The sequence below is a fragment of the Corythoichthys intestinalis genome, chromosome 2 (assembly GCF_030265065.1).
Source record: "Corythoichthys intestinalis isolate RoL2023-P3 chromosome 2, ASM3026506v1, whole genome shotgun sequence".
In the NCBI taxonomy this organism is placed as follows: Eukaryota; Metazoa; Chordata; class Actinopteri; order Syngnathiformes; family Syngnathidae; genus Corythoichthys; species Corythoichthys intestinalis.
The window spans coordinates 33,763,363-33,777,484 of NC_080396.1; the positions used below are offsets into that span (position 1 = coordinate 33,763,363).

The 14,122-nt window shown below is 42.2% G+C and overlaps 1 protein-coding gene and 1 long non-coding RNA gene across 2 annotated transcripts in view; one reads left to right on the plus strand and one right to left on the minus strand.

Annotated features, from left to right (window-relative positions):
* Positions 1–796: 796 nt before the first annotated feature.
* scrt2 (scratch family zinc finger 2) lies at positions 797–13,928 on the minus strand. The gene is made up of 2 exons (XM_057830274.1): positions 13,261–13,928; positions 797–4,732 (listed from the first exon to the last, which is right to left on the minus strand). Exons 1-2 carry the CDS (start codon positions 13,418–13,420, stop codon positions 3,939–3,941), a joined length of 954 nt encoding a protein of 317 aa, XP_057686257.1. The 5' UTR covers positions 13,421–13,928; the 3' UTR covers positions 797–3,938.
* LOC130912309 (uncharacterized) overlaps positions 7,333–14,122 on the plus strand; it is a 31,389-nt gene continuing 24,599 nt past the window's right edge. Inside the window, exon 1 of the long non-coding RNA XR_009062594.1 lies at positions 7,333–7,486. This is a non-coding gene — a long non-coding RNA (uncharacterized LOC130912309). The remainder of the gene's footprint in view (positions 7,487–14,122) is intronic.

Sequence of the window (14,122 nt, forward strand, 5' to 3'; positions counted from 1 at the left end):
GCCATTAATACAGGTAACGAGTTAAGACTCGTTAGACTTCGTTAGAAGAAGTTAGACCTCTTTGACAGCCAGAAGTCTTGCTTGTTTGTAGGTGACCAATTACTTATTTTCCACTCTAATTTGGAAATAAATTCTTTAAAAATCAAACAATGTGATTTTCAGGTTTTTTTTTTTCCACATTCTGTCTCTCATGGTTGAGGTTTACCCATGTTGACAATTACAGGCCTTTTTAATCTTTTTAAGTAGGAGAACTTGCACAATTTGTGGTTGACTAAATACTTATTTGCCCCACTGTATTACTGTGAGTGACTTCCTTGTGTCCTCTTCATGGTGTCCATTAGCTTGTGGGATACCAAGCTACTTGTCTTAGATATCTTCCATTTTGCCATATAGTTGGTCAACCCCTTCAGTTCTGATCATCTTGTTTCTCTTTTAAACAATCCGGCCACACTTGATCAATCCGAATGACACCCCTATGTCATTGCTGTAGATCCGGGTTGTGCGGATCAGTTAGTCAATTTCTCACTCATTCTTAGCGTACAGCTTGATGTTGTGAAGAACAGCTGTGGTGATATAGAATCTCCTTCGTATATCCAGCAGTTGATGAGATTTCCTTTTTTTTTAGTTTCATGGTATTTGGCTCATTGCCTTAAAATTACAATTATAATGATGATGATAATTCCATCAATGGCAGCCAATGAGTTAAATGAATGCCTTATAAAGGGTTATGAAACAAGTGTGTGTGTTTGGGGGGGGAGGGGGTCATATTCAAAAGAAATAAGATCAGACTTGCAGGTTGCTTGTGCTATTGTTTTTATTAACGTTTTCATTGCTATTGTTGTCGTCATAAATTGTAGCAGAACAAGAGAAACCAAAACACCCGCTCAGCAATCATGGCTTAAGTTTCTTCATACTCAGAGAGAGAGAGAGGAGGGAGGAGAGAGAGAGAGAGAGAGAGAGAGAGAGAGAGAGAGAGAGAGAGAGAGAGAGCAAGAAAGTGGAAAATTTTAATCTGTTTTTTTTTTCCTTTGAGGGCCATATGGAAGGTTTCAAGCAGCCAACCATATGTTGAAGGCTTTTGTTATGGAAATCATATTTATTTGGCACTTCTCTTTGCACAGCCAAGCTGGGCACGTAAAAAAAAAAAAAAAAGAAAGAAAGAAAGAAAGCATGATCAATTCTTTGAGAATACACTGAAGTGTTGTTGCCTTGTCTTACAAATAGTCTGGAAACCAAGACACTCCCTGATTCACGTGGCCACCCGGATTGGAATTGGTACCTGTTTTTGTTTTTTCATAAATAAATAGCAAAAAAATGAGACAGCGTGGATAGAAAAGGGCAATTAAATGTCTACATGCATATTATTGCTGTGATGTATTTACAATTTTATGTACAAATATGTCAAAGAGGAACAATGCTGCTCTGGGTCTCAATTTGGATATGTCAAGCCGCCTCCTCAGTAATTAGTGTTTGTGATGCGATCTGCTGCCATTTTAAGATGAAAACGCGTTCAGCCTGCTACACATCCACATATGATGTTTTTTTTCCTCATCTCAATCCCTTTATCCTCCATATTAAATTGCAGTCAGCACCTTTCCAAAAAACATTTTATCTTTCCCGCTCTGTTCAATATGAAAGCAGTGCAAGCAGTGATTTGTGCGTCGGTTCAAAGTTCAATAATTCAGCGACGTGCCAAATGGTGTTTTTTCCAAGCGGAGATAGGAGACAGGTGGTTGGATACTCTCACGCGGAGATTCAGCTGCAGTGCTGAGACAGCCGTCGACAGATAAACAGAGCGGAAACTCCTCTTTTCTTCCTTTTTTTCTGTTTTTAGCCTTGCGTTGGTTTCATCCATTTCAAATATGCAAATAGCTGACAGTGCATTTGCCTGCTGGTGCTTGACCTTCCCCTTGGAGGTTGCTCACCAACTCAATTACGCTCCCTATCTGCAGTCTGTCTGCAAACACCTGTTATCCTCCCACACTCGGCCGCCCTCCGTCAATCCCACTTCAACACATCTCATCCTCCGCGGGTCTGTTTAGAGGCAGTCAGGATGAAGATAGTTGATGGGGTGCGGGGGAGTTAGTAGGGGGACAAATGACGGGGGGCTGGGATGTGCGTTCAAGCATGCCGCGTATTTCAAACAAGCTCAGAACTTCCAAGACGTATTTACTTACACTGTTGTTTTTTGTTTTTTTTTAATTTCACGTGGACACTTTCTTACACAGCTGCTCTGTAAACCAACAGAGACAATAACCCAAGATGAAGTGTATAAAATAGCAGCCTCTCACTGCAGCAGCATCATTATTGCTTTTGCACCTTTGAAACCTTGATGTAACACAATCACACCGACATTACCTGACTCTAATTTGATCCAACATGAACTATCATGTCTGAGTCAAGGAGTTAGTTATTGCCTGAGTTGTTTTTTTCCGAAAATCTGTAGGCCTGAGGAGGAGCGTCTGACTTTTAGAGTTGGAGAATAGTTGGAGAATATTTGGCCTTTTAATTAATTGTCACTGTTTCTTTTTATTGCCCTAAATTGAGTGAAAAACAGGTGATTGGTACATATGTCAGGAAGGTTATTGCCACGAAAGAAAAGACTAAAGTAGCTCTGCATTGCTGTAATGCTGTACATTGTTCCTCTTTAAAAACTAAGTCCGATGGACTCTCTACAGTTTTCATGCATATAAACATTTTCTTTGAAGAGCAGCAGCATCTTACAAGTTCAATGAATGTTCATTATTCGAAATTATAAATAATAAATTAATAAATAGCAATCGAGTCCTCAATAAATACCCTCCAAAATAAATAATAAATAGATAAATAAAGTATTTACATGATAATTAGATGCAGCGAAACAATGGACGGAGCTTCGAGCGACATATAAAAGAGTCGCTTTGTAACTGAGGGTGCGCGAGTGTGTAAAGCGTCAGCCCGCGGTCACACTGGCGGACGAGGAGACCCTCAAACATCACGTGAGGGGCGCTCGTTCTCGGAAAGACGGTGCACCGAAACGGCAGCTGACGCTCGCTCGCCACCGACTTGGAGGAAGAACGAGTGTTTTCTTTGCTATAGACACAGGACACCCCAAAATGACAGAGACCTGTTACACAGGCCTACTGCTGCACATTTGAACAGGGCAGCTCAGACAGAATCCAAACATTTTGTGGCCTGTAATGGCGAATGGTGTCTTAAAAGTGTCTGGAATACCCACAGTTACAAAGATACCTTTTGATCAAGGGATATCGAGCACAAAAAATAATTTTAGAAAAATCAAATAGAAAAATAACATTGGTGTGGAAAAAGGGGTGGTCTTATGACCTTTTTAAAATGATCTCCCCTTTTTTTTTTTTTTTTTGCAAATACTGTTATAGTTCACATTTTCATAAAAAGTTGGCAGTTGCAAAAGAATTCAATTCTTAGCAAATAAAAAGCAGCATAAAAATACAAGAGGTCATTTTGTCTCTAAAAAAAAACCCCTCCAACGAACACTGTCCTTTTTATGTATTTTTTTGTTAATTTTTATCATTACTATTTGCTATAAAATATCGGGAATCTAAATATTATTACTATTGATATTAGTATAGTCATTGATAAAAATTCACATGCCAGGCCTCATATATAATTGAGTGTGTGTATGCGTGGTGTGTGTTTGCATGTGTTCGGTGTGAGCACATGTTGCTTATGTGTACAACTACCTACAGTTGCTATTTGGGGAAGGTTGTTGATTGTATTTGTCTGTGGATGATTAGCTACTGTGCAGGGGGGTGGGTTCCAGCATCTTCTGAAATTGTCTTTGCCGTTGTCATTAGAGCTTCTTCATAATCTCAGTGAAAATATTGCTTTCTAAAAAAGGGAAGAAAAAAGGCATGGAGGGCGGAGTGGACAGGGGTCGGGTAGTGGCGAGCTTGGAAATTCTGCGTCTTTCAGCAGCGTCAGTTGTCTGATGCCGAGTCGTCTTCGTCTGCGGAGCCCTTGAAGCAAGCCGACTCATAGTGCTTGTTCAGGTAGGACTTGAGAGCGAAGGTCTTATTGCAGCGCTTGCATCTGTAGTGCTTGAAGGCAGAGTGTGTTTGCATGTGGGCGCGGAGGTTTGAGCGGTCAGCGAAGGCTTTGCCACAGTGGGCGCAAGCGAAGGGCTTCTCCCCCGTGTGGGACCGCATGTGACCTTGGAGGAGCCAGGGGCGGCTGAAAGCCTTGCTGCACACGTCGCACTTGTGCTTGAGGTCGTGGGTGAGGATGTGCATGGCCAAGGCCGGCATGGACACATAGACTTTACTGCAGGTGGGACACTTGCGGGCCATCTTGCTGTCCAGGCTACGGTGCGTCTGCTTGTGTCTGCTCAGGTTGGAAGAGGTGGCGTAGGTCTTGCCGCACTCGTTGCAGGTATGGCGAGCGGATCCAGCGACGCCGCTCTCCTGCAGACCGGCGTTGACGCTGCTGCTCCTCGAGCCACCCTCGCGACCCTCGCCGTCGCCCTTCCTTCTCGAGCGCCCGTCGGAGATGAAGAAGGCATCCATGGTGTAACCCTCGTCCAAGGCCTCCGACTCACCGCTGTAGAAACCGCTGGCCGTCATGCCTGATTGGGGGCTGTCGGGGTGCTTCAGGTCGGGGTCGCAGTACTCGCCGCCGCTGCTCACGTGGGTGTACAGTGGGTCCGAAACCAGCTTGTGCTCCATCTTCTTCTCCCCCCGGTATACAGATGGCGTGATGTAATCCTGGATGTAGCCTGAGTAGAGAGACACACGCAAACACAGTTGGCCAGCATTCGTGATGGATGAGGACACAGTGACATGCCGCTGATTATGTGATTATCATGTTGGATGAAATAGCGAACGAGCCGCACGGAGATAATTGCATTTCTTCCGGATCCCACAGGTTGTACACATAATAGTGCAGTCATGCAGGAAAACCTGATGAGCTCAGCTGCATCGAGGAAGCTGGCAACCTCCCACTGATGATCCCTTATTAAAAATCCCCCTTTAGTTGAAGGTGCGGTCTTTTTACATGGAGGTGATTTGACCTGACTTCACGTTATCTTGCCTGGCACGAGCTCGTGTGTGATCAGTGAAGGATTCTTCTGACACAAGCGCAGCCTAGAATATGGCCATTACCTCAATGGGTCCCACTGATTTGGGAGCTGGCAGTGAATGATCATTGCCATCCCTCCCAGTTCAAATGTTTTGGATGGCTATCATCAATGAGGGCAGAGAATACCTTAAAGTGGGGCAAATAAGTATTTAGTCGACCACTAATCGTGAAAGTTCTCCCACTTGAAAATATCAGAGAGGCCTGTAATTGTCAAGATGGGTAAACCTCAACCATGAGAGACAGAATGTGGGGAAAAAAACAGAAAATAACATTGTTTGATTTTTAAAGAATTTATTTGCAAATCATGGTGGAAAATAAGTATTTGGTCAATACCAAAAGTTCATCTCAATACTTTGTTATGTACCCTTTGTTAGCAATAATGGAGGCCAAACATTTTCTGTAACTCTTCACAAGCTTTACACACACTGTTGCTGGTATTTTGGCCCATTCCTCCATGCAGATCTCCTCTAGAGCAGTGATGTTTTGGGGCTGTCGGTGGGCAACACGGACTTTCAACTCCCTCCACAGATTTTCAGTGGGGGTGAGATCTGGAGACTGGCTAGGCCAATCCAGGACCTTGAAATGCTTCTTGCAAAGCCACTCCTTTGTTGCCCTGGCTGTGTGTTTGGGATCATTGTCATGCTGCAAGACCCAGCCACGTCTCATCTTCAATCTTCTTGCTGATGGAAGGAGATTTTCACTCAAAATCTCTCGATACATGGCTCCATTCATTCTTTCCTTTACACAGATCAGTCGTCCTGGTCCCATTGCAGAAAAACAGCCCCAAAGCATGATGTTTCCACCCCCATGCTTCACAGTGGGTATGGTGTTTTTCGGATGCAATTCAGTATTCTTTCTCCTCCAAACACGAGAACCTGTGTTTCTACCAAAAAGTTCTATTATGGTTTCATTTGACCATAACACATTCTCCCAGTCCTCTTCTGGATCATCCAAATGCTCTCTAGCAAACCGCAGACGAGCCTGTGCAGGATTTGAGTCCCTGGCGGCGCATTGCGTTACTGATAGTAGCCTTTGTTACTGTGGTCCCAGCTCTCTGTAGGTCATTCACTAGGTGCCTCCGTGTGGTTCTGGGATTTTTGTTCACCGGTCTTGTTTTGATGCCACGGGGTGAGATCTTGCATGGAGCCCCAGATCGAGGGAGATTATCAGTGGTCTTGTATGTCTTCCATTTTCTAATAATTGCTCCCACAGTTGATTTCTATACACCAAGCGTTGTGACCAAGTGGTGCAGGTCTACAATTTTGTCTCTGGTGTCCTTCAACAGCTCTTTGGTCTTGGCCATAGTGGAGTTTGAAGTGTGACTGACAGACCTTGTGGACATGTGTCTTTTATACCGATAATGAGTTAAAATAGGTGCCATTAATACAGGTAACGAGTGGAGCCTCATTAGACCTCGTTAGAACAAGTTATACCTCGTTGACAGCCAGAAATCTTGCTTGTTTGTAGGTGACCAAATACTTATTTTCCACTCTAATTTGGAAATAAATTCTTTAAAAATCAAACAATATGATTTTCTGTTTTTTTACACATTATGTCCCTCATGGTTGAGGTTTACCCATGTTGACAATTACAGGCCTCTCTAATCTTTTCAAGTAGGAGAACTTGCACAATTGGTGGTTTACTAAATACTTATTTGCCCCACTGTAACCCTTTCAGGAAAAGTGGTTACGGCAGTGGAACTTTTGCTTATTATTTCTGATCATGCCTATGGAGTTATAAAAATAGTTGAGAAAAGAATCCCGATTTAGGTTATCATGGTTAGGGCATGAAAGGGATACATTTGCAAATTGAGAAGTTCAAAGATTTGTAACAATTGTTCAAATAATTTTTGAACATGCAACAGAAATGGAAAGTGTTGTTTACAACATCAGTTATACTCACGCACATACACTGTGATAGACACGAGCACATGTGGATGTTATAATGGGTAGCAATGACATATGAGAATGGGTGGGCAAAAAAAGTGTGACGATACCTCGATATGACAATATATCGTGATATTTTGCAACCTGATAGGTTATCGATAGGCTCCCGCCAAGTATTAATACTTTAATTGGACGTGTGGTGGCCATACTATGGATGCTGTAAACTGCTAATTAGTTTGTTTGTTGAGCAATTCCTTGGCAGTCCGCTAGGGGCGCTTCAAGTGGTGTTGAAGGTGAACTGCGCAGAATTTGTCTAGAGAAGAAGATATCAACTTGGGTTGAAAAACAACAGTTGAGGGAGAATTACGATAAGAAACAAAAGTTAAAAAAGGCATTACAAGCGGACTAATCACACGTTTGGATACACTTTGGATTTTTCACTCATAAGGAAGGAACTACACTGACAAGGACTCTGCTTTATGCAAGAACTGTCTAACAAAAATAAGGTACAGTATAAATACAACGAATATGTACAGCCACTTGAAGCGCCATCAGCCTAAGTTAGTGAGCCAAAATCTGAAGCTATTTTTCATATTAACCCTGAGCTTTGTTTTTGACATAATTTATGAAGATATTTGTATTTTTAGACTTAAACTTATTTGTTATTTATTTATTTTTTTTTTTTTTACCGCTGTCAGTTGAGGAAAATGCTGAGCAGAAGATTTATGTCTTACAGCAACGTTGCACAGAAAAGGTGCACTGTTTAAAAAAAGAAAAAAGGAATCAATAAATAGAATTTCATTACGCATTTTGAAATATTTTGCTCTTCTTTTTAGTAGTTGTATCGTAGATTGATTTCTGACACATGTACCAATAATTGATGTATCGTGATATCATGAGATAATTGTTATCGTGAGCCTTCCATCGCGAATTGTATCGTATTGTGAGGTACCCTGAGGTTCCTACCCCAATCGGGCAATCTGGGATACTCACATTTGATTGACAAAAATAGTGCCAGCATCGATAAAATGTCCACCCACACTAGGTTAGCCACTTCATTTTCATTTTTTAGGTTAGGCTGAGCTTCGAACCTACGCACCGTCATACTGGCTTTTATTTATGTTTTTCTTCACTGTTACTCACCAGACAAACTACATTGTGTTTTCTCAGAGGTGGGTAGAGTAGCCAAAAAATCTACTCAAGCAAGAGTAGCTTTACTTCAAAATAATATTTCATGCTATGTAATGCGACGCAATGCTATGTAATATGAGTAAAAATAGTCATCCAAAAAATGTACTCAAGTATGAATATAAAAGTGTTCCGTGAAAAGGATACTCAAGGACTGCGTAACTGCTTACGTCTAATTTATGTTTTATAAATTCTAGAATTTAATTATGAACATTTTAACACGTTGATGAACAACAAATTCATGTTTTTTGAAATGTCTGCTTATTTTGGCGCACACAGAAGAAACCGCATTATGTAGCTGCTCTTTAGCACAGTGTCTAAGCAAATCATGCTTTGTATATAAGGCCAAGGGTGTTCAATTTTAGTTCCCACTGCCATTTTCCAAATGCTTTTAAACCCTTAACTCGGGTCCTGAGCCTATTTCTGGCTCTTTTTTCATGCCAATTAAATTTTTTTTTTTTTTTTTACTTTTTATTTTGTCTCTATATACCATGTAAGAATGTTTAATATGCACTGGGTATCTTGCTTGTTGTATTCTTTCTCAGCACGTAGCCATTTATATGAACTGATATAATTACACTATGACATTACCATATTAGACCATAAAATACACCAAAATCATCGAATTCCACTGGAAAAATAGAGAAACATCAGTTGTCCCAAGAGCAACAGTGTCCTTTAGTTTGCACTCATGTACAGATGAACATTTTCTACCATCTTGTTAAAACAATCATATCTCCGGTTTTCAGTGCTCTATCGGCATTAAATGAAAGCTGGAGGAGAGCTTGAAATTCACACTTTCCTTAAAGTTGACAGCAGTCCTCTATGTTAAAGTTTATTTTTTACGGCGCTTCAAAGACGCCACGTGATTGATCACGCCAGCGTGAGCGTAGGACAGGAGTGGACAAACCAGTCTTCAAGGCTTCAGTGGGTCCTGATCTTTGTTACAACTGATCCAGCACAGGCAGTTTAACCAACGAGGGGTCCGAGGAAACAAGAAGCACCTGATTGCAATCAACTGATTGCACTCGCAAGACACCAGATTGGTGAAAAGGTGTCCTGTTGATGGGTTGCAATGAAAACCCGCACCCACTCCGACCCTTTGTTGAATAGTTTGCCCACCTCTGTCATAGGACATAGCGGGTAGCTTGTGACTGCAAGCTTGTGACTATTGGTTGGTCTTATTATTATTATGAAGCCATGTGTATTGTTGCTATTCATCTATTCATCTCATTGGTGAAACTTATAGAACCAGTGTGGGCATCCATGGACAAAATAATGTAGAATAAAGAGAGAAAAAAAAGTAACAACTCTAGTGTAGCCCAAAGTAGCAGATTAAGAGTAGCACTTGTTCACACATCAACTCAAGTAAATGTATAAAGTATGGCATGATAAAATTACTCTTAAAAGTACATTTTTATCAAAAGGGTACTCCAGTAAATGTAATGGAGTAAGAGTAACGTGTTACTACCCACTACTAGTATTCTTTAAATTTACTTAATGAAATTCTTATGAGATTCTTTCTGCTGGGTTGTACTTGGTAAAGTTGTTTTCTGTTCCTTTAAATATTTAACCATTTAGAGGGCACTCCTTGAACTCATTGGCTGCCACTGACAGGGCTGGACGTCCAATCCATTCCGACTTGGAGAGGCTGAAAGCGAATGATCGCTGCTGCCAGCCCAACCAGTCAAAATGGATTGGGACATCTAGCGCCGTCAATGTCACTGAAAAATGAACATTCAGAGGCAGTCCTCTCAAATTAAATGAATTAGACATCTATTGTTGTCAATGGCACACAATGAGTTAATAGCAAATATGCTCTTTTTCATTTATTTCTAAATAGATTAAATAAAACGACAAAACTAATTGTTATCTTAATTCATTTACATGTTTCTTAATTATTATATTTTATAAAAAACAAAAAGGGATTTAAAAAAAAAAACTATTCGTTATTAATGCCATCTTATTTTTTCATCAATAGTAACTTGCTCATAAAGGGTTAAAGGAGGAGATAACACCTTATATAGATACATTTCATGTGTACAACTGTTGCTCACAGTATTCAAATACATATTAGCTAAACAATGTTTTATGATTGTAGTGGACTGGATTGACCCCCTATCAAAGGAGGGTCAAGTCTTCCTCGGGGTTAAAAGGGGTTAAAAATGACGCAGCAGAGCAGCATAAGATGTTCCAGCGCCTGAATGCAGAGAGATTTTTGTTGGCATCGTTCAACTCGCTCATTTCCTCCCTGAAGCAGCCTAGTGCCAACAAGCTCAAAAGGCTTACTGGCAAACTAAAATGCATCCAAAAAACAAGTTCAATACATTCTCATGCTGGGACTCTCGGGAACATCCCAAATTCATTTTACCTTCTGCTAAAATATACCTTTTTTGGTCCGTTAGGAAGAAGATGGAGTTTCTTTCCTGAGAAACGGTCTAAATATCCCACAGTGGAAATTGGCTATTGATGGCTTTTTAATGGAATTCAAAGTTTTGAACTAATCAATAGGCCACCTCGTGTAACATAGTGCAATTGTTGTGAGAAGACCGACAAATCAGGAAGAGGGATCAATGGAACACAAAGATAGTTTGCTTGCGCACTGACAATGTGAGACATTCGTTCCTGTGTGAAGAGGGTCACCTGTCTAATGCAAGCAGCACACTCAAGTGTCTTCAAGAAAGCACTCAATAATCCCATCAAGTGCTCTTGGTGGACAATGTCTCCATTGCTAAGGATTTTCTGTCCAAATAGCTGCAACCATGATACCACAAATGCAAGGCCTGTGGATGCTCTTATTGCTACACTGTGAGAGTTGACCCACAAAATGATGATTATCTGCAAATCAAAATGGAACAATGTCCAATAAATATTTGTCATTATCATTTGGATTGAAAAATTCTGCTGCTTTAGTATGAGACACCAAGTCAAGGCAGTGTTCCACATTACAATGCAAATGACTTAACGGCCCTCGTTTGATGGGAGGTATTAGTTTCCGTTATCAGAGTTGTTTACTCCGTTTCAATGACTGAAGGTCAGGCGTGGAGCTCCTCCTTTAGGACCCGTGCTGGCTCTATCAGCCTTTACAGCCTTGCTAGACTCATTCCTCAGATGCAAAGCAAGCATGTAATTAATGGACCCTCTCAGCCAGCCCTCTTTGTTGTCGACAGACACTCAAGTCAAATGTCTCCACAATGGAGGGAGAAAATCTCCTGGCACAGCAGAAATGCTGATGCTTGATGCTTGCTGGTCATTAATCTGTTCCTCTTTGTGTAGATTCAACATTCTGTAGTTTAAAAAAAAGTTCAGCTTATGGTAAAATACTGACAGCTTTGATTCACAGAATTGTATCATTAAAAAAACTAAATAAAATGTAACTAGCCTAAATTGTTTGTCAAATTGACAAATGAACAACATTTTAACAGTTTTTTTTTTAACAGCAAATGACTTTAAGAAGTATGATTGTGTAACAGGTCTGATGAAATCACTGCACTCCCTCTCTCATTTCCCCCTTTTCCAACCCAGGTTTGCACCCGCATCATCACCAGGTGAGCGTGCTGACTACCGACCCGTTGCAATTTAAGCTGCTGGAACGCTCTTTTAAATTCTCAGGGCTAACCTATATGCACAGCATCTTCTCCAAGCAATAACTCGGTAGTCAGCACGTTCGGCTGCCGAGGTAACTTTGTGGATTTTAAATTCGGGAGTGAAAAAAGAGAGAATAAGAAAAGGAGTGAAGGTACCACCACCAAGACCGGTTACTTATGGATAACAGATCACAAAAAAAGAAGTGCTGGTAATTGTTTTCTTCCAAGATTTTCAGTCTAAAAAAAAACGTTCACTGTTTTGATGTGTTTTTTCACGTTTTTTTTTTTCTTGTTTTTTTCTGGGTAATTTTCTGGCAAACACAGCTGTCAGTACTTTACGTAGTTAATTTTATTAATGTGTTGTTTAAGTGGGTTATGGAAGGAGGTTGTTGATGGATGTGTCTGTATCCAACCAGTAAAGTGTTTGTAGAAAAAAAGAAGAAAAAAACAGGTTGCTCAACCACCTCTTAACAATGATCCATCAAAAATTCCCTGATATTATCAGTAGCCGGTTGAATAACAGGTGGGCATTACGACAGTCTTAAGCTGTGGGCTGTGATGCCTCCCTCGCTCTGAAGCTATCCTAACAAATGATAACAAAGACACACATATGGTCTTCTGAACAGGCCCGCAAAATGGAAGCGGTAAGCTTACAGCAGACCGCTGAGAGCGAAGGTCGCTCCGGGCGCCACGAAGTGCAGCTCTGGCTGTCCGAACCAAGCATTGGCCACAGTGCGGCCATGCGCCTTTCTTCGTGTTTACTGTGCAAACCAGGTCACGTGATTGACGTCGTTGTTGCCCAAAGCATTTTGCTCTGCTATTTTTCTCCTTCCCATCGCTCTCCACTTCCCTCCTAGCCACACTTTACAGCGTGTTGATGTCTCTGGCGGCAGCTACGGGCCTACATGCCTGAAACTCTAACCCCTGCTAGTTTTCAAATGCCCGGAAGGAAGAGAAAGATGTAGCGGAGCGATGGGGGTGGGGAGACTGTGCATGCTCCATTTGGAGGGGAAGAGGGGGGCAAGGGAGGATTGGACCATGATGAGAACTCAAGGACAATAACAGCTAAGGACAAATGTACTCGTCTCTCACGTTCATCAATCTATTAGCTCACACGATGGCCGAATCAAATAATCTTGTGCCCAGTTTTCGTTCGGTGTTCCGCCTGCAGCGGACTGTTGCAGTCATCCAAGCACACAAGTGATTAGACACACGTTTTGTTCCCTATTTACATAAGCTGATCCGTGGCTGTGACCTGAATTGTGTCTGTCCTTCACTTGGAGTCAAAAAAAAAAAAAAAAGTCTGGAAGCAGGGTGGGGGTGGGGTCTCAGGGAGGATTATTCAGGATATTGATGCAAATACTGGCGAACCGTTAATTTACACATAACATGTTATTTGGATGACGATCTTACTCCGTGCCTAAAAACAAAGGAAGATGCTACCGGCAATCGACGCTTCCCGGACCACGTCAGGAGCAGAGCAGACCGAAGGAACGTCAACTCACCATTCTCGCTCAGACGAACGCCGAGGCTGGTCACCGAGTCTGTGATGGAGCGTGCGAAAGTCAACGAGTCGTCCAGATGCTGATGGTGATTGTTGGCAGCCGCGTTGGATGAAGAGAAATCATCAAGTTTGATCTTCTTCACCAAAAATGAGCGGGGCATGTTTCAGTGGATGATAACACAGTGTGGCGGAAAAGGCATGAGCCAAAAGAAAAAGCTTCGGAGGGAGCGCACGGGCACAGCTAGCTCGATGGTAATCCTCGCGATGAACATGAGATGATTCCGACAAAAATGGAAAGCAAAAGACGTTGACGGTAACGCTGCCCGGCGCACACTGGCTCCCCCAGTTTCCCCCGGAAAAGTGACAAATAAATAAATAAATAAAAGTGAGCCCGTTCAGCACTGGATAGCTCCTGTGATGCGGCCGGCTTAAAGGACCAGTGAGGAGGAGGAGAAGAGAAGGAGACAGGCGCAGAGGAGGGAGAGAGAGACTCTGTCAGACTAGCTGAGATCAGCAATCACGCCAGCCTTTATATGGGGCACAGGCAGTGGAAGATCAGGTGGTGCTGCGAAATGGAGCTGCTTAGCTTTAATCCATCAAATGTCCCCGGGGACACACATCAAATTACTAGTGAACCGTCTGTGCATTCGCACACAGACAGAAGAGAAAGAACACAGGCAGACCCCCGTTGCCCCCTCTGCTACTCCCCCCAACCCCTTTTGCTCTCCCCTCCCCTGCCTCTTTCACCCCGCTTATGCTCCACGCTCGCAGGAGGAGCCAAAGAGGTGGGCAGACAATGGGGACGTGGATGAGAACACACTCGCTGTCCTGTCCCCCATTGTTTTCAGATGAAGTGGCACAGT

Bases quoted from the DNA above. Each gene is read 5' to 3' on its own strand.
- scrt2 (XM_057830274.1), bottom strand. From the start codon at position 13,420: ATGCCCCGCTCATTTTTGGTGAAGAAGATCAAACTTGATGATTTCTCT. The intron at 4,733-13,260 runs GTGAGTTGACGT...CTCTCTACTCAG, and splicing joins CGTTCGTCTGAGCGAGAATG to GCTACATCCAGGATTACATC.